At 40.1% G+C, this 17,019-nt stretch overlaps 1 protein-coding gene across 1 annotated transcript in view; it reads right to left on the minus strand.

The window, feature by feature from the left end:
• Window positions 1-17,019, minus strand: part of FAR2 (fatty acyl-CoA reductase 2) — a 90,041-nt gene that overhangs the window by 6,736 nt on the left and 66,286 nt on the right. Inside the window, exons 6-10 of the mRNA XM_013947985.2 lie at window positions 16,880-16,998; window positions 14,032-14,099; window positions 7,285-7,456; window positions 3,038-3,167; window positions 62-189 (exon numbers count right to left, since the gene is read on the minus strand). Coding sequence (XP_013803439.1) covers window positions 62-189; window positions 3,038-3,167; window positions 7,285-7,456; window positions 14,032-14,099; window positions 16,880-16,998 — 617 coding nt within the window. The remainder of the gene's footprint in view (window positions 1-61; window positions 190-3,037; window positions 3,168-7,284; window positions 7,457-14,031; window positions 14,100-16,879; window positions 16,999-17,019) is intronic.

Consider the following 17,019-nt stretch of genomic DNA (forward strand, 5'->3'; position numbering starts at 1 on the left):
TTTCTCAAGAGCCATTCAAGGTAGCCAAAAGTTGTGGTCCTTGTCACTGGGTATGACTTACTTTCTTAAGTGCTGCTTTGCTGCTGGAATCCCAGACATGTCCTCATTTAGCAAGTACTTCTTAGCACCTAGGCAGTAGCTTTCAATGTACTCTGACCAATGCAGCTGGCGAACATCAAAGTTGTACAACTGGAATTTAAAGACAAAGAGCAGTATTTAAATGCCAGAATTCAAAACAAGTACACTTTAAGCACCAATTCTTCATTGTCCTCTGCTCCTGGTAAGGCGCTCTCTGCTAAGTTTTTAAAGCCATCAAGTTTCAAAGAAGAGATGGGCACTAACAAACTGTACTTCAAATCTGTGCATTAATGTTCATCCCTGTCTTACCCAATTGGGAATTTGGGCAAAACAAGTAGAAATGTGGTGTTAGCTAGAGGAAACAAAGATAATTTTTTCTTTCAGGTGGCCACTTGTACATAAATATATGTATATGCATACATATATATGCATTTATAAAGCATGGAAGAAAAATGGCATTCCACTAATGCAAGCTGATTCATCTGAAAGCCTTCTTGCAGTTTTTTGATGTGTCATTAGAATTATGTTTTGAGTGTAAATAAATGAATTGGACATTTAATCAACAGGTACCTTTGCATCAGTTATTACTTTGTGCTGTGCTACATTCTCTCTCAGCATCTACATCGATAGAAATCCAAGGAATCCAAGGAATGGGTTACTCTTTTGTTTGGCATTGAGAAATCTCATTGCAGAGCTAATGACACCAGTTAGTTTCAAATGTTGATATTGGAAAAATTGTTAACAATGCTCTGAGGTGGTTGTCTGTCTATTAGAGCAAAGAAACAACTTGATTTGTAAAGAGGAAATGGTTTTGTAGAGAAGGTTTTTTTTTTTTTAATGAATGAATGAAGTGAACAACATTTCTTAATTACAAGGGCTTAAAAGGGAAGATACTTGGAAAATATCTTCCTTTCAATACAGGCCGTTTGGTTTGGTGCAAGAGTTTTGGTATCAGAATAGCAACAACTGAGCAGAGAGGGGTTGCCTAACTGTGTCAAACACAGAAGGTTAGCTACTATGCAGATCCCAGTGTGTCTGTCAGATATGTATAGACATCTGTGCTGCCCGTACGCTATCTTAAGTACTGCTTGCAATGTAGTAGTGGCAGCATTGGATTCAGTGCATATCGCAAAATTCTCCTACTCTCTGTGTTCTGTCAGTCCTTCAGTTACAGTCCCATTGTTAAGAAGAAGTATTTCAAACCTATAAAGAGTACAGCAGAACGTGACATCCTGCAAAATAACTGCTCTCGGAGGATTTGAATCAAACAGGAGCTTTTTTTTATTGCTCAGGATAAGACACTGTGTGTTCACTAAGCTTCCTGAGGCAGTGCCCATTAAAATCAACATGGATGAAAATGCCAAAATCTTTCAAGTGAATTCCATCCAGGTCATCCACCAAAAGCCAGGGACTGCCAGAACAGAGGGAGGAGAAAGTGATATTGTAAAGGAGCTCCGTAGTTTTCCAAAAGCGAGACACACAGAAAACTAGGGTGAGAGATATTGGGAATGCTACACAGAATTTCAGTGACTAATTGATTACAACAAAACTACCTTTAGCACAGATCCTTGCATTACTGTTGCTATTCTCTTTCTGGGGTCCCTGTACAGGACATTAGTTAACATGGTCATATCCTCCCATGAAGGGGGATGCCTGAGATTCTCAGGGCCTGGAGCTCTGACATGAAGGCTGGAATAGACCATTTCTTCTTAGAAAGAAAAATGTTGTGTGCCCATCCAGAAGAGAACGTCCCTAGCTTTCCTACTCCATTGGGTACCCCAGTCTATGCAGCCAACCATGCGGGAGGTAATAAGCCAGCATTGCATATGATGGCTTTAGCTTCCCCAACACAAAGGTTGCAGTACAGTTGGATCATAGAGCATATAAAGTCATGCTCCCTTCATACAATCTATTTTGTCTGTGGAAACAAATCTAGATTGTTTATAGGCCAAACAATAGAAACATGAGAGCTAAAGATAGAGAGCTGCCGTATTAGCTGGAAAGACTTCAGTTACTGATTCATCTGTTTCTGCAATACATCTCTGATGAGCGAGTAAAGAGTTAACAGGACTGAAGAAGTCTGCCTACTGATATGTGCAAGGCCTGATATGCTCAAGGCTGCAGACTAGAAGAGCTAACAGGACTAAAGAACTCTGCCGCCTGACAAGGTCGAGGAATCTGCATGGACCCGCAGGGAGGGGAGAAGCGATACAGAGGTGTTGTGGTCTTGCCTCGCTAGCAGGGTCCTTCCAAGCAGACACAGTCCTGTGATTATGAAACTCGCAAAGGTCAGCAAAAGCAGTGTTTGCCCAGAGCCCCAGCTGTATAAAAAGAGACTGGGCAGCTAAGAGAGTTTGAGCAGGGACGGGAACATGACCTGACCACCCTTTCCGGCTGGACCGTGAGTATTCCCTCCTCCCCTCCCCTTTTCCTGGGATGCTGGGTTAAGGTAACTCCTTGAGGTTGAGAGTCCTCTCACTAAGAGTGAACAAGAAAGCTTTCAAATAGGGATAAGCAGTGCTTCCAATTACTAGCGCAGTAACCGACAGTTTCGGGTTATCCTTTCTAAATCAGTAATCAATGATTTTGGGTTATCCTTTCCAAATTAGTAATCGATGATCTTGAATTATCTTTTCTAAATTAGTAATCACATTATTTTAATGGATGATACTAATCCAAGAGCTTGCATGAGCATGTAAACATAATTTTTTTTTATTGCGTTACTGCCTCAGTTGTTACTATCAAACCTTCATAGCAGGACAATCTCAGAAGAAAACATCTTCCTATAATAGATTGTTCCTGATTTGTTATTTAATAAAACAAGGGGGTAATGCATTATTTCTATCTAAGTTTAATTCCAGTCATCTAGGCAGGTGTCTTTTAAAGACCACACACCAAAAATGATTGCTGCAGATGAACAGAACTGCAGTTTAGCAATCCATATACAGGACGTGCTTACCTTTTTGTCCTCTGGGTTAAGATGACTCATTAACATATTCATATTATCTGAAGACCAATCCCAAGACTGGGTGGAGAAATACTGCAGGAGCATCATAGACTTGTGCAGTCGATTGATAATCTTCATCATTCTGAAACAGAGTAGGATTGTCAGAGATGGATAGGAAATTTGACCTTTGCAAAAACTGGAGTTTTGATCCACAAGTGTTTTCACCAGTCCAGGTGAATAAGGGTTGTGATTCCAACAAAGCACTTCACTGATGCTCACCAGGCTGAGAACTTGCTCAGCAAGGATCTAACTCTGCCAGCCGAGGTCCTTGATCCTACAGCCTTTATTGTTGGCTTCAACATGGGTGCAAAAGTGCACCTCCCAGGGCAGGACTGAAGCCTAATTTGCTGGCTTGAACTAAACAAGAGTAAGAGGCCAACAACATACCTACACCACGCGGCACTGTGAAGTGAAGAGCCCATATGATCTAGTACTAAGTCTGCACAGCAGATTGCAAATTGACAAAGGTGTATTGCTTGCCTCATGGAGTGGATACATATCCTTCTACCACACAAACGCACTTCTGTTCTCAAATCTGAGTTGACTGCCACAGTGAGGCTCTGATTTTGGATTTAGTTTGTAATGAGCCAGCTCCAATTCAGAGGCTGCTGCATGTGCAGCATGGGCAAACCACGAAGTCCATTGCTCAACTTCAGTTTTCAGAAAATGGCATGTTTTTTGTGGCTTTGGGTGTCTTTGATTTGTATATAACAAAAATTCTTTTTTTCCTTAAGGACCAGTCCTCTCCTTGTGTAGTGTCAGTTTGGAGGAAGGGTTTGACAAAATGTACATCTCGTGAGGGATTCTAGATGACCTTGAAAATTGTCCAGTTCGTAGACACTTATTTTTGGAACTGTATGAACATCTTCCTGGAGTGTGAGTGGCCTGATAAAGAGGAATGCTACTTCAGGGGTATGGCTGCTAAACAAGGACTTTGGAAATATAGGTTCAAGTCTATCATTTGTCTTGGGCTTTGACATAATGCATTTTTAGATGAAAGAGGATGACAGTATTGTTGTCCTATCTCACAGGATTATTTTACAGCTATCCCGATGGTCATGAGTACAAAAGGTCTCTTTTGTACAAAATGAGGTGCAGTGCTTGGTCAATTTTGAGGATATGCCATGTTCTCTCAGAACAGATAAGGGCAAGAGAAAGCATTAAAAAGATGATTTCTGTGGAATACAGAGTTGTTTTCATGAGAAATTTTGAGCTGCCCAGAGGGTAGCAAAGTCACTGTGACAAATAAAAGAAGGCAGTCTGCAGAAGAATGGTGCCAGGCTGACCTCGCTCTGCACAGATGCAACTGCCACTACAATAAGCACTAAGCATAGCAGAAAAAGACACAAGTACGTCAATTCTGAGGACAACTGTGCAGGTTACTCAAAGTGAATTTAAAGTGCATTAAAACCTTATACAGACACTCCTACCCAGAATTAAAGCAGCCTTCATTTTAGAAGTAAAGTAAAACATCAGATTAAGGGTATTTTCATTCTGAATAATTATGTGTACATAGACTGAATGCAGTTTAAAACTAAACTGCTTGAAAACTACTTCAGATTAATCTTCCTGGTTGTCTCCAAGTAGATAAGAATTATGGGGCAATGCTTTGTGAATATTTTAATACCTTTTAAGAACTTGGGAAAAAAAGTAGATGATTAGTTTGTAACTTTCTAGTTACTCCTAGAAAGTAGTCAGTATCTTTAGAGTGTTTAGGGATAATGGAATCTGACAGAAACAACAATAAGAGAATCAACCATGTGTCCCCATCTTTTGTTTTTAAAATGAGCTGTCAGACTGGAAAACAAAAATCCCATCCACATGACCTCCTGGCAATCTGGGCAAAATGAGCTGTGCCTGTACCAGTCAGTGTAGACCTACCAAAAGCAACATATCTGAATGGCTGAAAGTAGGGGTCGAAGAGAGAAACAAAGGCATTGAAAGATGTATGTTTGAAAACTGTAGTTCATGCTAACTGGTAGAGTCCAAAGGTCATCACCAAGGTAAAATTAGTAACTCATTTGGATTTAAAAATGGTGCACTGAAAAACATCACCAGGTAGAAAAATGCTTTTCTGCAACCTTCCAGAGGCTATGGCAAAGGTTTCTTACAGAGTATCTCATTCCCCATTGTGGATGAACTGAGAGGAAAAAAAAAAAACCCAAAACAAAAAACAAGCATTAGCTCTCACTGAAAGCCTTAATATTTATACTTCAGAAATTCATCTTGCCTTCTTGAAAGCTATTTACAGCAATGATTTCCTTATTTGCTCCCACACTGAGCCTTGCATGAGCAGATTCTCAGGTGCGACAGATTGCCCTGAAAGACTACTAATGACATATTATTTTCTAAGCCATGGATAAGTAGGTAGCAATAACTGGAAGCCATTTAAGGCAGTTTTGCTAGGCATCTGGCAATTTATGTGAAAAGACCTAACGCTTAAAGTAAGGTTCCTGGGAGAGGAGTTGTATACAAGTCTAAAGCTGATGGAGATGACCCTTGTACCTACCCTTTCCTGCTGCTAGCTCATGAGGTGTTGCATGTGATACAACATAGCTACACAAGGAACTGCAACTGTGTTCCTCCCAAGTACCTTGCAATTCAAATTAGTGAAGGTCATAGGCTTTCCTGAATAAACAGTAGACTTGCAAAACCACAACCAGTTCCCAGATAACATATCTATATGATAACACACTTCCTTACAATGAGTTGAGTAAGGATACAGCAGAAAACTGAGGCCTAAGCCTTGTTTGTGGCAAAGAAGTTCCTTCTTACTGCTTGCAAATCTGGCATAGGGTCATGGAGACAATTCAAGAAACTGCTATAAAGATAGCTTGTACTTCAATAGATGGGAGTGACAAGTGGGAAGAAAGTTAAACCTAGATGCTTGTTTAAAGTAGAGTGAAAAATTAAAGGTGAACATTTAAAGCAGGTTCAGTGACACATTCATCCTTTTTTAATTTGAATGTGGTTTGCTACCCTTAGAGAATAAAGACCTGATATTCTGTGAAAAAAGAAAGAATGAGCTGCTACCATGCCTGTTTTATACCACATTTGAGCAGTAACCTGGACGAGCTTTAGTAGCTCTGTAAGAAGAAAGGGGAATTAAAAAAAGGACTTGGGGAACTCCCAAACTTGTTGTTGAGCCCTGTTTGCTCATGTCACAAATCTAAAAGTTCAGAAGAAGAGATCTTTCTCAACATGAGTTCATGCTGAGGTCTATTTGAAGTTCAAGAATAATATTACGGAAAATGTCCATTGGCTACCGATGACGATCACCTTCCTGAAAAGAAATGTCAGTTGTAACAGTAATGCTTAGTACTTACTACTACCTGTTTCAGTTTTGGTGAAGCCAGCTTTCTAACTAGCACAGCAGCAGATGCAGAGCATAGCACTGGCATACTGTTCTTCTACTGTGCAATAAATTCTCCTCTGTGGTTGCAAGGAATAAGGACAGAAGTTGGCCAAGTCAATTATTTACAAAAGGATTCTGTTCACATGGGACACACATGCCTGTGTTTATTCTAACCATGACACTGCCAAGGCTCAAATACCAATTGTAATGGTAAACTGTCCTTGTAAATACAATTCAGAGTTTATCAGAAGCAATCATTATGTCTTTCTGGATTTCAGAGCTTTGGGCCAGTGCTAGCAACTACTAATTTTGCATCTGGTTTATGAGAAAAAAATATTAGTTATGATGTTCTAAATCGTGCCAATCTCAAGCTTTATACAGCCTAGAGTCTTTACTCATGACAGATTGTGGCATTCACATAAGAATGTTTTAACGATTGAAATCTTGCAGTACAGAGAACAACAGGACAGTGCTTATATATAAGCAATGAGGATGAAGTAACAGCTGCTTTACTATCCAGGCATTAACTTCATTATTTCTTTGGAGGAACTTTCACAGGAGGACCAAAGAGAGCAACTCTGACCTAATGTTCTTCTTCTGCTTGCTTGGGAACCTCCAAAGTGTGTAAAGCTGAGTTTACAATGTGTGCTGTCCCCTGAATAATGGAAAGGGTGGGGAACCTAGGCTATGCTTGGCTACAGCCATGCAGTTAAAGAAAAGGACTGGAGGAATGAAGAAGATCAGGGACTCCAAGCTGATGCAGCGAGTTCTCAGATCTTGTTAGAGATTTTCTCTCTATAACATTAGTAATCATGCAAATGGTTGAAGACATGCCATTTCTTACCTGGGCTTTCTTCCTGTGAGCCTCATGTACAAGTCATAGAGTATGGCCGGAGCTTTATGACTGACAGTTATCCAGTACTGATTTATCAAGTAGTTTGATGTCAAGTGAGCGTTGGGTGTTCTGAAGGCCTGCTCAAGTGGGTTCCTTTTGAATGTGGACATCACATACTGCTCTGTAAGAAAACGGGCATTTTGCTTAAAATCAGAAACTTAATTTGAGTAACGCTGGGCACAAACATAACAACATGCCTCAGTAAAGCCCAAGTTACTGTGCTTAATATGTTTAACTTAGAGTTCTGGGGACCATACAATTAGCAGGTTAGACAACATGATTCCATGGTTGCTTCTGGCATTAAAATTGATGACTCCACATAAGTAATAACTTATTTGAAACACATTCTGAATTTAGACTTAATACCAGCAGGCATAAAGTTCAATACAAAAACACCATAATATAAGGGGTGAAAATCACACAGTTGTAGCTTGAAACACTCCAGACCAAGGAACTGCAGTTCTACTTTGGCTTGCAGCAGATCTAGAAGAAGTTGATGACTTTTAATATAGCTTCAGATTATACTCAGATCACTCAAAGCAAACTATTACCTATTAGCATAAAGCAAAGATGACATTTCTAATTTCTAATCACATTTTCAAAAGGGCAAGTGCCAATATTATTCCGAGTTGAGGACAGGCTACTTACTTACATGCACAGTGTGATGCTTCTAAAAGGCATCATTATATCCTTTCAAACCAAATCTGGTTTACACCACCAAATACCTCTGCTTGTTTGTCAGATGAGCTCTGGATGCACTGAAGCAGCAACTTCTATTGCATTCTTAACCTGAAATCTCCAGATGGGATGACAATCATTTCATTCACTTTTTGTTAAGGCACAAAATATTTTGGTTCTGAGCTCTAGCAACATCACAGTGCCGCAGAAGTAGCATCTACATGTGAATAAGTGGGGTTATGTGCATATTGGAAAGGCTTAATAGAACTGCAGTAGCTGTATATAAGACTCTCATCTTAGGTACTAATGAACTGATGGTGCTCCTATTGCTGAGCACCACTAAGCTAAACAAAGAAGAGGAATATGTGGACTTTATTACTTTTTTAAAAATTGAGCTGTTAGCCCTCAAATGAATTTGAGAGTTACAGCAGCAATCTGTGCTCATGCTACAGTTTACTCTCTAAGCTTATGTTACAAATATAAAATCAGATAAGAATTTGCAAGTCACAAGAAACATCCAGATCATCCTTAGATAAGCAGATTTCAATTGCAATAAATAAATAAATATTGATAAGCAGATAACAGTTTGTACATTAACTGGGATTTAAAGCGTCTCTTGAAGAAATTACTTTAGGGGGAGAAGAAACACAGCCCATCGGATTGCTCTCCTGATCCATGAGATATTTGGAAGGGCACATATATCCAGCCCTCTCTGAAGTGTGAGTGATGGTCCCCTCATATATCCGTGACTGGTTCATTGCTGCAGTTGAAGTATTGATTTTTGCTTTACTTACTCTAAGCATAAGTAACAGCAACTGCAGGAGGCTTGTTAGACATTTCTTCATGGCTGAGTTTAGACAAAAAGGCTTTTAAAAATAGTACAATTTAATTTTAGGGCAAGGTCATTGTTTGTTTTTGTGTTTGGTATGCTGCAAGTTTAATGGCTGAAGACCAATCCTCCTGAAACTCATCATGCATATGAATGACTAGAGCTGGCATCCCTTCTGTTTTACTTAGCCATGCTGCAATAACATGGTTATCTTGTGGACTGCAGTGTGGAAATGTTTTCCTCTGCAGCATGTTCATTGACATAAATGAAAGATGGAAGTGTCTAAAGAGTTGCTGTATAATCATATAGAAATGGAATTTACTAATGGAATAATTTCCTTATTTCCAGGCATGTTCACAGGATGTAGCAGTATATGCACAACACACCCTGGGCAGGTAGTTCACAGAATTCACAGTGTTTAGACCTAAGCCCCAGAGGTGTCTGCCTCAGGCACAGGCAGGCCCGACTCTGCAGCAGCAGGAAACACTCAGACACACACCTGCTGCTGTGAATATCAGAAAATGAGGACCCCAAGGGGAGCCAGGCCCCACAGCATTGAGGAGCAGGCTGGCAATTGTCTCCAGAGAAGCGTTAGCCCAGCCAGATGAGCCTTTCAGGGATACCGCTAGCATCAGCAAGAAGGAGCTTTGCTGAAATGAGCGCCCTGAGAACAGGAGTCTGCAGGGAGAGCGTTTGCCATGGTGTGCTGTAGCAAGAAGCTGTACTGCCAACATGGGATGAGGGATCCAGCTCAGAGTACTGATAAATATGTTAACAGCTTTGCCAGCTGCTTCCCAGTAGCAGATTTACCACCCCAATTACCACCTGTCTCAGTTATGCTGGCAGAGCTGCATGTATGTGCATTCCCTAATCCTCTTCTGTCAAAATGACAAGGATTATTAGCAAAGACCTCCTATTTAAACTTTCCCATGTCATTTTGCTTGGCTGGGAGTGCTGACTGGAGTGGTTTTACTGAAGATCTGAAAAGATGGTAACTTCTGATGGGGGAGTGGTGTTAAGCAGCTTGGGATGGGCTACTGGGAAGGAACCCGTCATCCCAGCCTGGCTCTTGGCAGAGTTGGTGTCTGTCTAAAGAGCGATGAGAGTGCTGCGTTAGCAGCACAGCCATTTACTGTAATTATAATTTGACAAAGCCCTAAATGGCTATGGCTTGCTCAAGGGTACTGAAGGATAGTTTAAAGACTCTGGGGAAACAGGAACATCTGAGATCCTCCCTTGGCATCTAGTACCTCTGGAGGAAAGAAGAAAATAGCACAAGTGGGGATAAATCAACCTCGCCTGAGGTCTGCTCCCATTTCTGAGAGCAGCAGCAAGCTGTTGTGTTCAGATGCCACAATATGAGGGCACTGGGCACCGGCGTCGGGGCTTATCTCACTTGTGAAGAGATCAGCTCACACTTTGGAGAGGGCTGGATATATGTGCCCTTCCAAATATCTCATGGATCAGGAGAGCAATCCGATGGGCTGTGTTTCTTCTCCCCCTAAAGTAATTTCTTCAAGAGACACTTTAAATCTCAGTTAATGTACAAACTGTCATCTGTTTATCAATATTTATCTAGTTTTATTTGGTCTCTTCATTTCCTGATGGGAGTCTACCAGTTTTACTAGCAACCATTGACATTTTGGAATTGTGATACTGTTTTGATACTGTCTGCAGCAAGCATTTAAGGCTCTGTCTCGGTTTATTTAAATCCAAATATTAATACACTTCAAATCTAGTTTTCAACTGTAAAATGGTTGACATGATTTCAGTTTGGAAACATGTTAAAGACTACTGCCTTTCTTCTTATTTTTGGCATCTTTGGCTATGACAGCAAGAAAGAACTAATCCATGCTCCCCTCGGACAATGCAGCCGTTGTCATTTCAGATCAGCAGCCGTACACAGAAATCACACAAAGCAGCAGCACCTTTCTCGTGTTAGGTACTTGAGGCTCGTAGCAGAGCAGCTGCCGTACTGTGCTGTGAGATTCCTCGTGGGGTGAAAAGCACATGTGTCAAGAGTGGCTGAGATATCTGCTGAGCTCTTGAGAAAGTTCTGCAAGTCAGGAATGAAAGCTGTGCTGTTTGGAAACACTCTTAAGAGGGCAGTGAGACCAACCCAAAAATCTTACTGAAAGGAATTTAGGAAAATGTCAATTTACCATAACTTGGAACAGTTAATGCTATGGATGTTTTCTTGTTGAAACTCCCTTACCCTGCCATGCACTGACTCACCACAGTTGCACCATTTCCTAATTTCTGGGAAGTGCTCAATCTCACAAGCTTAATAATACTCTTTTAAACTATAAGAGCTTGTGTTTCAGACAGAAGAAAGAATCAAACAGACAGGTGAGGCAGGAGAAGAACCCTGAACCAGAAACACATCACCCCTGGAATTACTGAAATGACTTAGCTGATGGTCGTTCCCCTCCCGCCACTGCAAAAAACCAGCAGCAAATTCTGGAACGCAATGGCAAATTTCACAGGGTGAGAATTAGACACCAATCTCTCCGACCATCAAGGATAAATGAAAAATAAACTTTCATGCACTGAACACCATTTTAAAGCCTGCTTTAAGAATTAATTCTGATGAGAAGTTGCAAAACATACTTCACATATGACTAGTAAGAGTTACATTGCAGCAAAGCAGAATACAGAATACTTCTTCAGATTAATACTCAGTTGTCTGGTCACATTTTTGTAATAGTGGGGAAAATAACAGTAGTAATGGAAGACAATACAAAAATAAATTCCAAGGCACCACATTGTTTGTAAAAGAAATAAAACAATTCAAGTTCCTTCTAACATTTGAGGTTTGTCTATATTTGGAAATTTGTAGAACAAGCTGGTCTGCAATGCATCTTCCAGCATAAGCCTTTATCTGGACTTTTATATTTTCAAATAATTCTCTTCTAGATCTCTTTCTTCTCCCTCCTTCCAATCTCATCAGCCTCGTATTCAAAATGTTCCACTGAAGAATTTCTATTCTATTATCATTCCTATAGTAGTTCCTGGTCTAAGTAGTTTTAACCTGGTAGTCCATGCATTCTCCTGGGCAAGCTCCAAGTTTAATTTGCACTGAAGTGCTCAGTCCCATTCCAGGTGACTCACATTCCCCACCCTTGTTTCTTACCATCTTCCAGTCTTACTCTCATCACCCTCAGCTCTGTTGACCAGTTATAGATCCAGTGCCAGCCCGGCCTCCCCAGATACTTAGAATAAATTCTCTCTGTTGATCTTTTGTCTCCGATAGGTTTGAATCAGATAGCTTCTTTCATGCTGGGGGAAATAAAAATTCTGATGGATGGGGAATGTAATAAGGATGAGTTGAGAAAGTCTGCCATATATATGAGATTTTAGAATTATGTGTATTAACCAAAAATGAATTGATAAGAGACTGATCTGAGAATTCAAACTATATTCAAAGATCTTTATGCCATCATAATATCCTAATGTGATAAAGCTTTCCTAGACTCATTTCTTAAACCATGCAACGTCTTTAAGGGCAAAATTTTGCTCTTAGATACTTCATCCTAATTCTGGTTCATGAAACTACAGCTAATATCCCTCTGCAGCCTGCTGATCTCAGGAAAACCATGGATACAACACGTGGTGGAAAGAATTCCAGTGTCAGTTAAGGAGAAAATTTTGCCTTCAGGCCAGTTACAAAGCTGAACTGCTCATGCACTGAGCTTGCCATGTTTATCAAGATACAGCTAGATGGGGCTGAAATACAGATAAGGCAAGCTTCTACTGCACTCAGAGGATTTCATTGCTAAATTCACAGTTCTGAGCAGAGTAACAATAAGATCAACTACAATACATTGATACATTGGCATTTTCATCAGTAAAATTACACTGAACATGAACTAGAAAAGCAAAGCTCAGGTGGTCCTCTTATGGTGGCTGTAGCCTCAAGTAGCAGCCTGCGGACAGATCTATATTTACCCCTGTGAAAAAGCCATGGAAGATCTGACTTACACAAGTTGTGGCTACATTTTCCGACAATTAATCTATAAAACCTTGCCTCTTTCCTCCGGCTGTGTCAAACCACAACATTAGATTTTGCATAAGAAATATTTCAGGAACCTGATTTGATTTTCTTACAGCTCAGCCAATTGTTGAAGGCTTTTCCTTGCTAGATCACTTGATCAAATCTCATGGTAGGACATTAGTAGGACTTTCAGACTAGCCTTATTCTGAAAATGCAATTACGAACTGATTCTGTTCTGATTTATAATTTGCTAGGTACACAATGCAAAGGTAAATGCAAAGCAAAGACTGAGAGGTGAAATACCACTGTAGTGATTTGCTAGCATCCTCTATTTAAAGTGCAAAAGTGTGAATGATCATATAACACAGAAAACAAATCAGGCCCCATGTGTCTATCATTCAATGCATTGACAGTTTGTAGTATGTCACGGTACACAGCTGAGCCAAATTCTGCTGCTTGGCTTCAGTGGCAGCTTTTCACTGTAACAGTGTCAGGATTTGTCTCTCTTTCGCCTCTACCTCAGAAGCACATCAGATCTGTATCATAAAGACAGCCATGAAAATCATTGCAATTTCTCCACTGACAAAATTGATGATCAGAAGGCAAACTGTTCTTGAAGCAAATCTGTCATTTCTAGATTTGCCTTCCCAGGTTTTCACAAACTATTTCTATTTAAGATCTTCTGCACAGGAAGATGAGGAAAGGCTGCTGTATTCTCCCTTAATACACTAGTTTTCAGTGTTCTGAAAATTTGAGCTTCCTTTGTGAGAATACAAGACTCACTGTAAGGGTTCTCCAAATGATTTCAAACCAAGATAAAAAACAACAGCCAAACTGCAGAAAAGGAAAACATCTAGCCATGGCTATGTAGAGTATCTTCTTATAGATATAAGAGTCTGGTTCTCTATTGCTTTTTCTGCCACATTAAAACCTCAGTTCAGCAAAGCATATACTTTGCTGTGTTGTTATATGATTGTTGCCCACAATGAAAAACAAGTAAGTGCTTTCCTGAATGAATGCCCAGAGCCAAGAGCTTTTGCTCACAGAACCCGCACTGACTGCAACTGGGACTCCCACATGCCATGTGAATGGCAGGTGCTGAATGTCATCTATATATACAGGGAGCACCTTTTCAAAGCCTAGCCAAGCAATGCTACTGAGGTTTGCTATGCTCTAGTTTTAAATCAGACCTTACCCATTTCTCCCCAGAAGAAAGGGTTGATTCCACCTGTTGTACAATTGTACACCAACATGTTTTTTGGTCTGGAAAAAAGAAAGAAATATTTTTTTTAATGTGGGAAGAAAAACACCCAACGCTTTATCAATGGACCATGAAAGCTAACAGCCCAGGAAACAATAACATCAGTTCATAAAAAAATTGCAGGGGTTCATTTTTCATAAATATGAAAATACAGTATAAAACATGAAGTTCAAATAAAATTCAGTCCGATTCTGGAGAGTGCAAGAAGTTAATAAAAACAGATGAGGCTTGAGATGAATTATCTATATATCATTTATCAAAAATTATAAAAATAAGGAAAGTATGCATACTGACAAGTTTCTGAGTATCTTCTGGTGTATTGTAAATAACTGGCCCAAGCCACTCTCAGGGATACACTATATATTTTATAATCATTCACTTAGCAGATATGATTTTTGCTAATTTTAACTCCATTTGTCAGGGGGCTGATTAGGAATCAACCCATTTCAACAAAATTCCCATTTTAATCCAACATAAAGCTTGGTTGCTATTTGGGCCTGGAACTAAATACACATCACGCTAATTTTGTTTCTTCCTTTGATGCAAGACATGAATTAGTAAAACAACTTTTTCTATCTAAACTTGTCTTGCAAAGAATGTAAGTGATGGCATCAGTAGACCTTTTTTTTTTACTCTACATTAGTGGTTGGAGACAAAAATCCTAAAAGAGGTGAGAGCTGTCCTTGAAGAGGGTATAGCAGCTTGGCTGGAGGATACAGACAGTGTTTCTAAACTACCTGTGGTGCTCAGAGCCTTTCTTCACTGCATGAGGCTGAGTAGAGGGAATCTTTCTTTTCAAAACTACGATGACTGAAGATACAAGGAGACAGAACCCCCCCAAACCGGGGAAGGTAGATTTTGCATGATAATACTTGACTACTGCATTTGGATAATGTACAGTTTTAACAGTGTTTTTTTTTTTTTTTTTAATAATGCTTTGAAATCATGGTATTCTACTGTGAATTATTATTAATTATACATCCTTAGCAGACTTCGAGGAAAGATTAAGACTAAAAGATATGAATAAAGCTCTGAAACCGTGATCTTCTGTAACTTTGAATCATTGAGTAGAATCCTGATAAAGTGTTAAACATGAAAATGCATAGTAGTGCTTACTGTGGGAAACTTTGCATTATGGAAGTCAGTATGGCAAGTCACCGAGGAGCAGATCCATAACATGTGGCCATAAAGAAAACTCACCTAGTGTCAAGCCATGCACAAAGCCTGATGCAAAGTGTGCCAGAGTAAAAGCAGAGACTTCCACCTACTCCAGTGGGTCAGGCCCATTAAACTCCAGTAAACAGGATTTCTGCATTTTACCAGCTTCCAATGAAGAGTATGTATCTGCTGATTTTTTTCCACTCTCCAGGTAAGTCAGTGATCTTGCAATACTGGTAGAGCTTCTACACTATTTAATGAAGTTTGCATTTCTCTGATAAGGTTTAGAATCTAATTTTCCTCAATAATGTCACCTGCCCTGAAGGATATTGACCTTCTAATTAGACAATTAAAAAAAAATTACATCCATACACACTGTTCTTCAAGAGAGAACTTAAGCCTGAAACTCTCTCAGAGAAATGTAATTTGCAGAAGGTTCAGGCCCTTGTGTTTTGTATAGAGATTACTAACCTTTTTTTTTTCCCCAGCCAGATGAAGCTTTAACTCAAGTTCTGTAGCTGCTCCTTTAGCCTAATAATTATTTGTATGGGAACAAGATTAAAAACATGTATCTTCTGCCAACAAACGGTTAGGAAAAATGGCACTTCTCCTACCATAGCTGGAGCCAGGAAGTCTACCTGTGGTGCTGACTACTGTCTATTATGTGCTTTTCTCCTTTCCCATCTTTTTAGGACAGACCGTAGCCCTCTTATGCTGGGGACACTACTGGGGTGGGGGGGGAAAGGAGGTGGAGAGGTCAGGGGAGAGGCTGTATTTATTTTTCCCAGAAGCATAACAGTCTGCGCTGCTTTGTTTGTTGTTGATGAAGGGGGAAGAAACTATGAGAAAAATAATTCTGAAGAGCTGGTGAGTTTCTTTTAGGATCCCTGCGTTTAGGCTACTGTATGCAGCTTTTCTCCATCCTCAGCTCAGAAGGCATAGTCTGTCTTCCAGATTAAAATATTTCTTTCTTTTATTTGCCTTGTATTGATTTCACAGGGTTGCATAAACCTCTGGAATAATTCATGTGGTTTAGTCTGTAGCACCTCCTCCATAATGATTAAAGGTCAGCACCGGAAGTTCACATGAAAAGATCTTAAATCCTTAATGTCACTTATAGGTTCCCTTCTCAACAAAGCAATGAATGGGGTTTTTAGATCATCTCCCCTATCATACAAGCCCACCATATATTTATATCAGACAATGTTTTCCAGGAAAGACACCCAGAGAATCTTCACCAGGAAAACCCCAGAAGCCAGCTGCAAAGTGACTCAGTGCAGCTGCCTGAGAAAGGAGGTTGAAGAAAATGCTACTGAGAAGAGGCAGTAAGCTGTAAAGTTCTTGGACTTCAGAAAAGTAACTTGTGAGAGACTTGTTAGCTGAGCTTACACTGTATGGAGACACAGATATCATCTATAGCTTTAGAAATTTCCTTACTCCCTAAAGTCTGCCTTCATTGTTTCTACTGCTCTTAGTCCTTGCCAGCCTGGGAACAAAAATGAGAACCAGGGAATCAGCTAAGCTCTTGTGTAGGTATTCAACTAGCTCATGTCCTGGTTCCCTTTACAGCCCAGATAAAAACATAGCATGGCCTAGTTTGGCAGAAAGAAGAGTGCCTTCCTACCTGTGCACGGCAGTGTACCACCCAGCCGCGAGGGTGAGGTTGATGACAACATCTACTGGAATCATGTCTGCCACTGCTTCGTTATTGGCGATGACGGTTCGCAGGATCCCTTTACCTGCCTGCATGACAAAGGAAAAGAG

Source organism: Apteryx mantelli, chromosome 1 (assembly GCF_036417845.1).
Source record: "Apteryx mantelli isolate bAptMan1 chromosome 1, bAptMan1.hap1, whole genome shotgun sequence".
NCBI lineage: Eukaryota > Metazoa > Chordata > Aves > Apterygiformes > Apterygidae > Apteryx > Apteryx mantelli.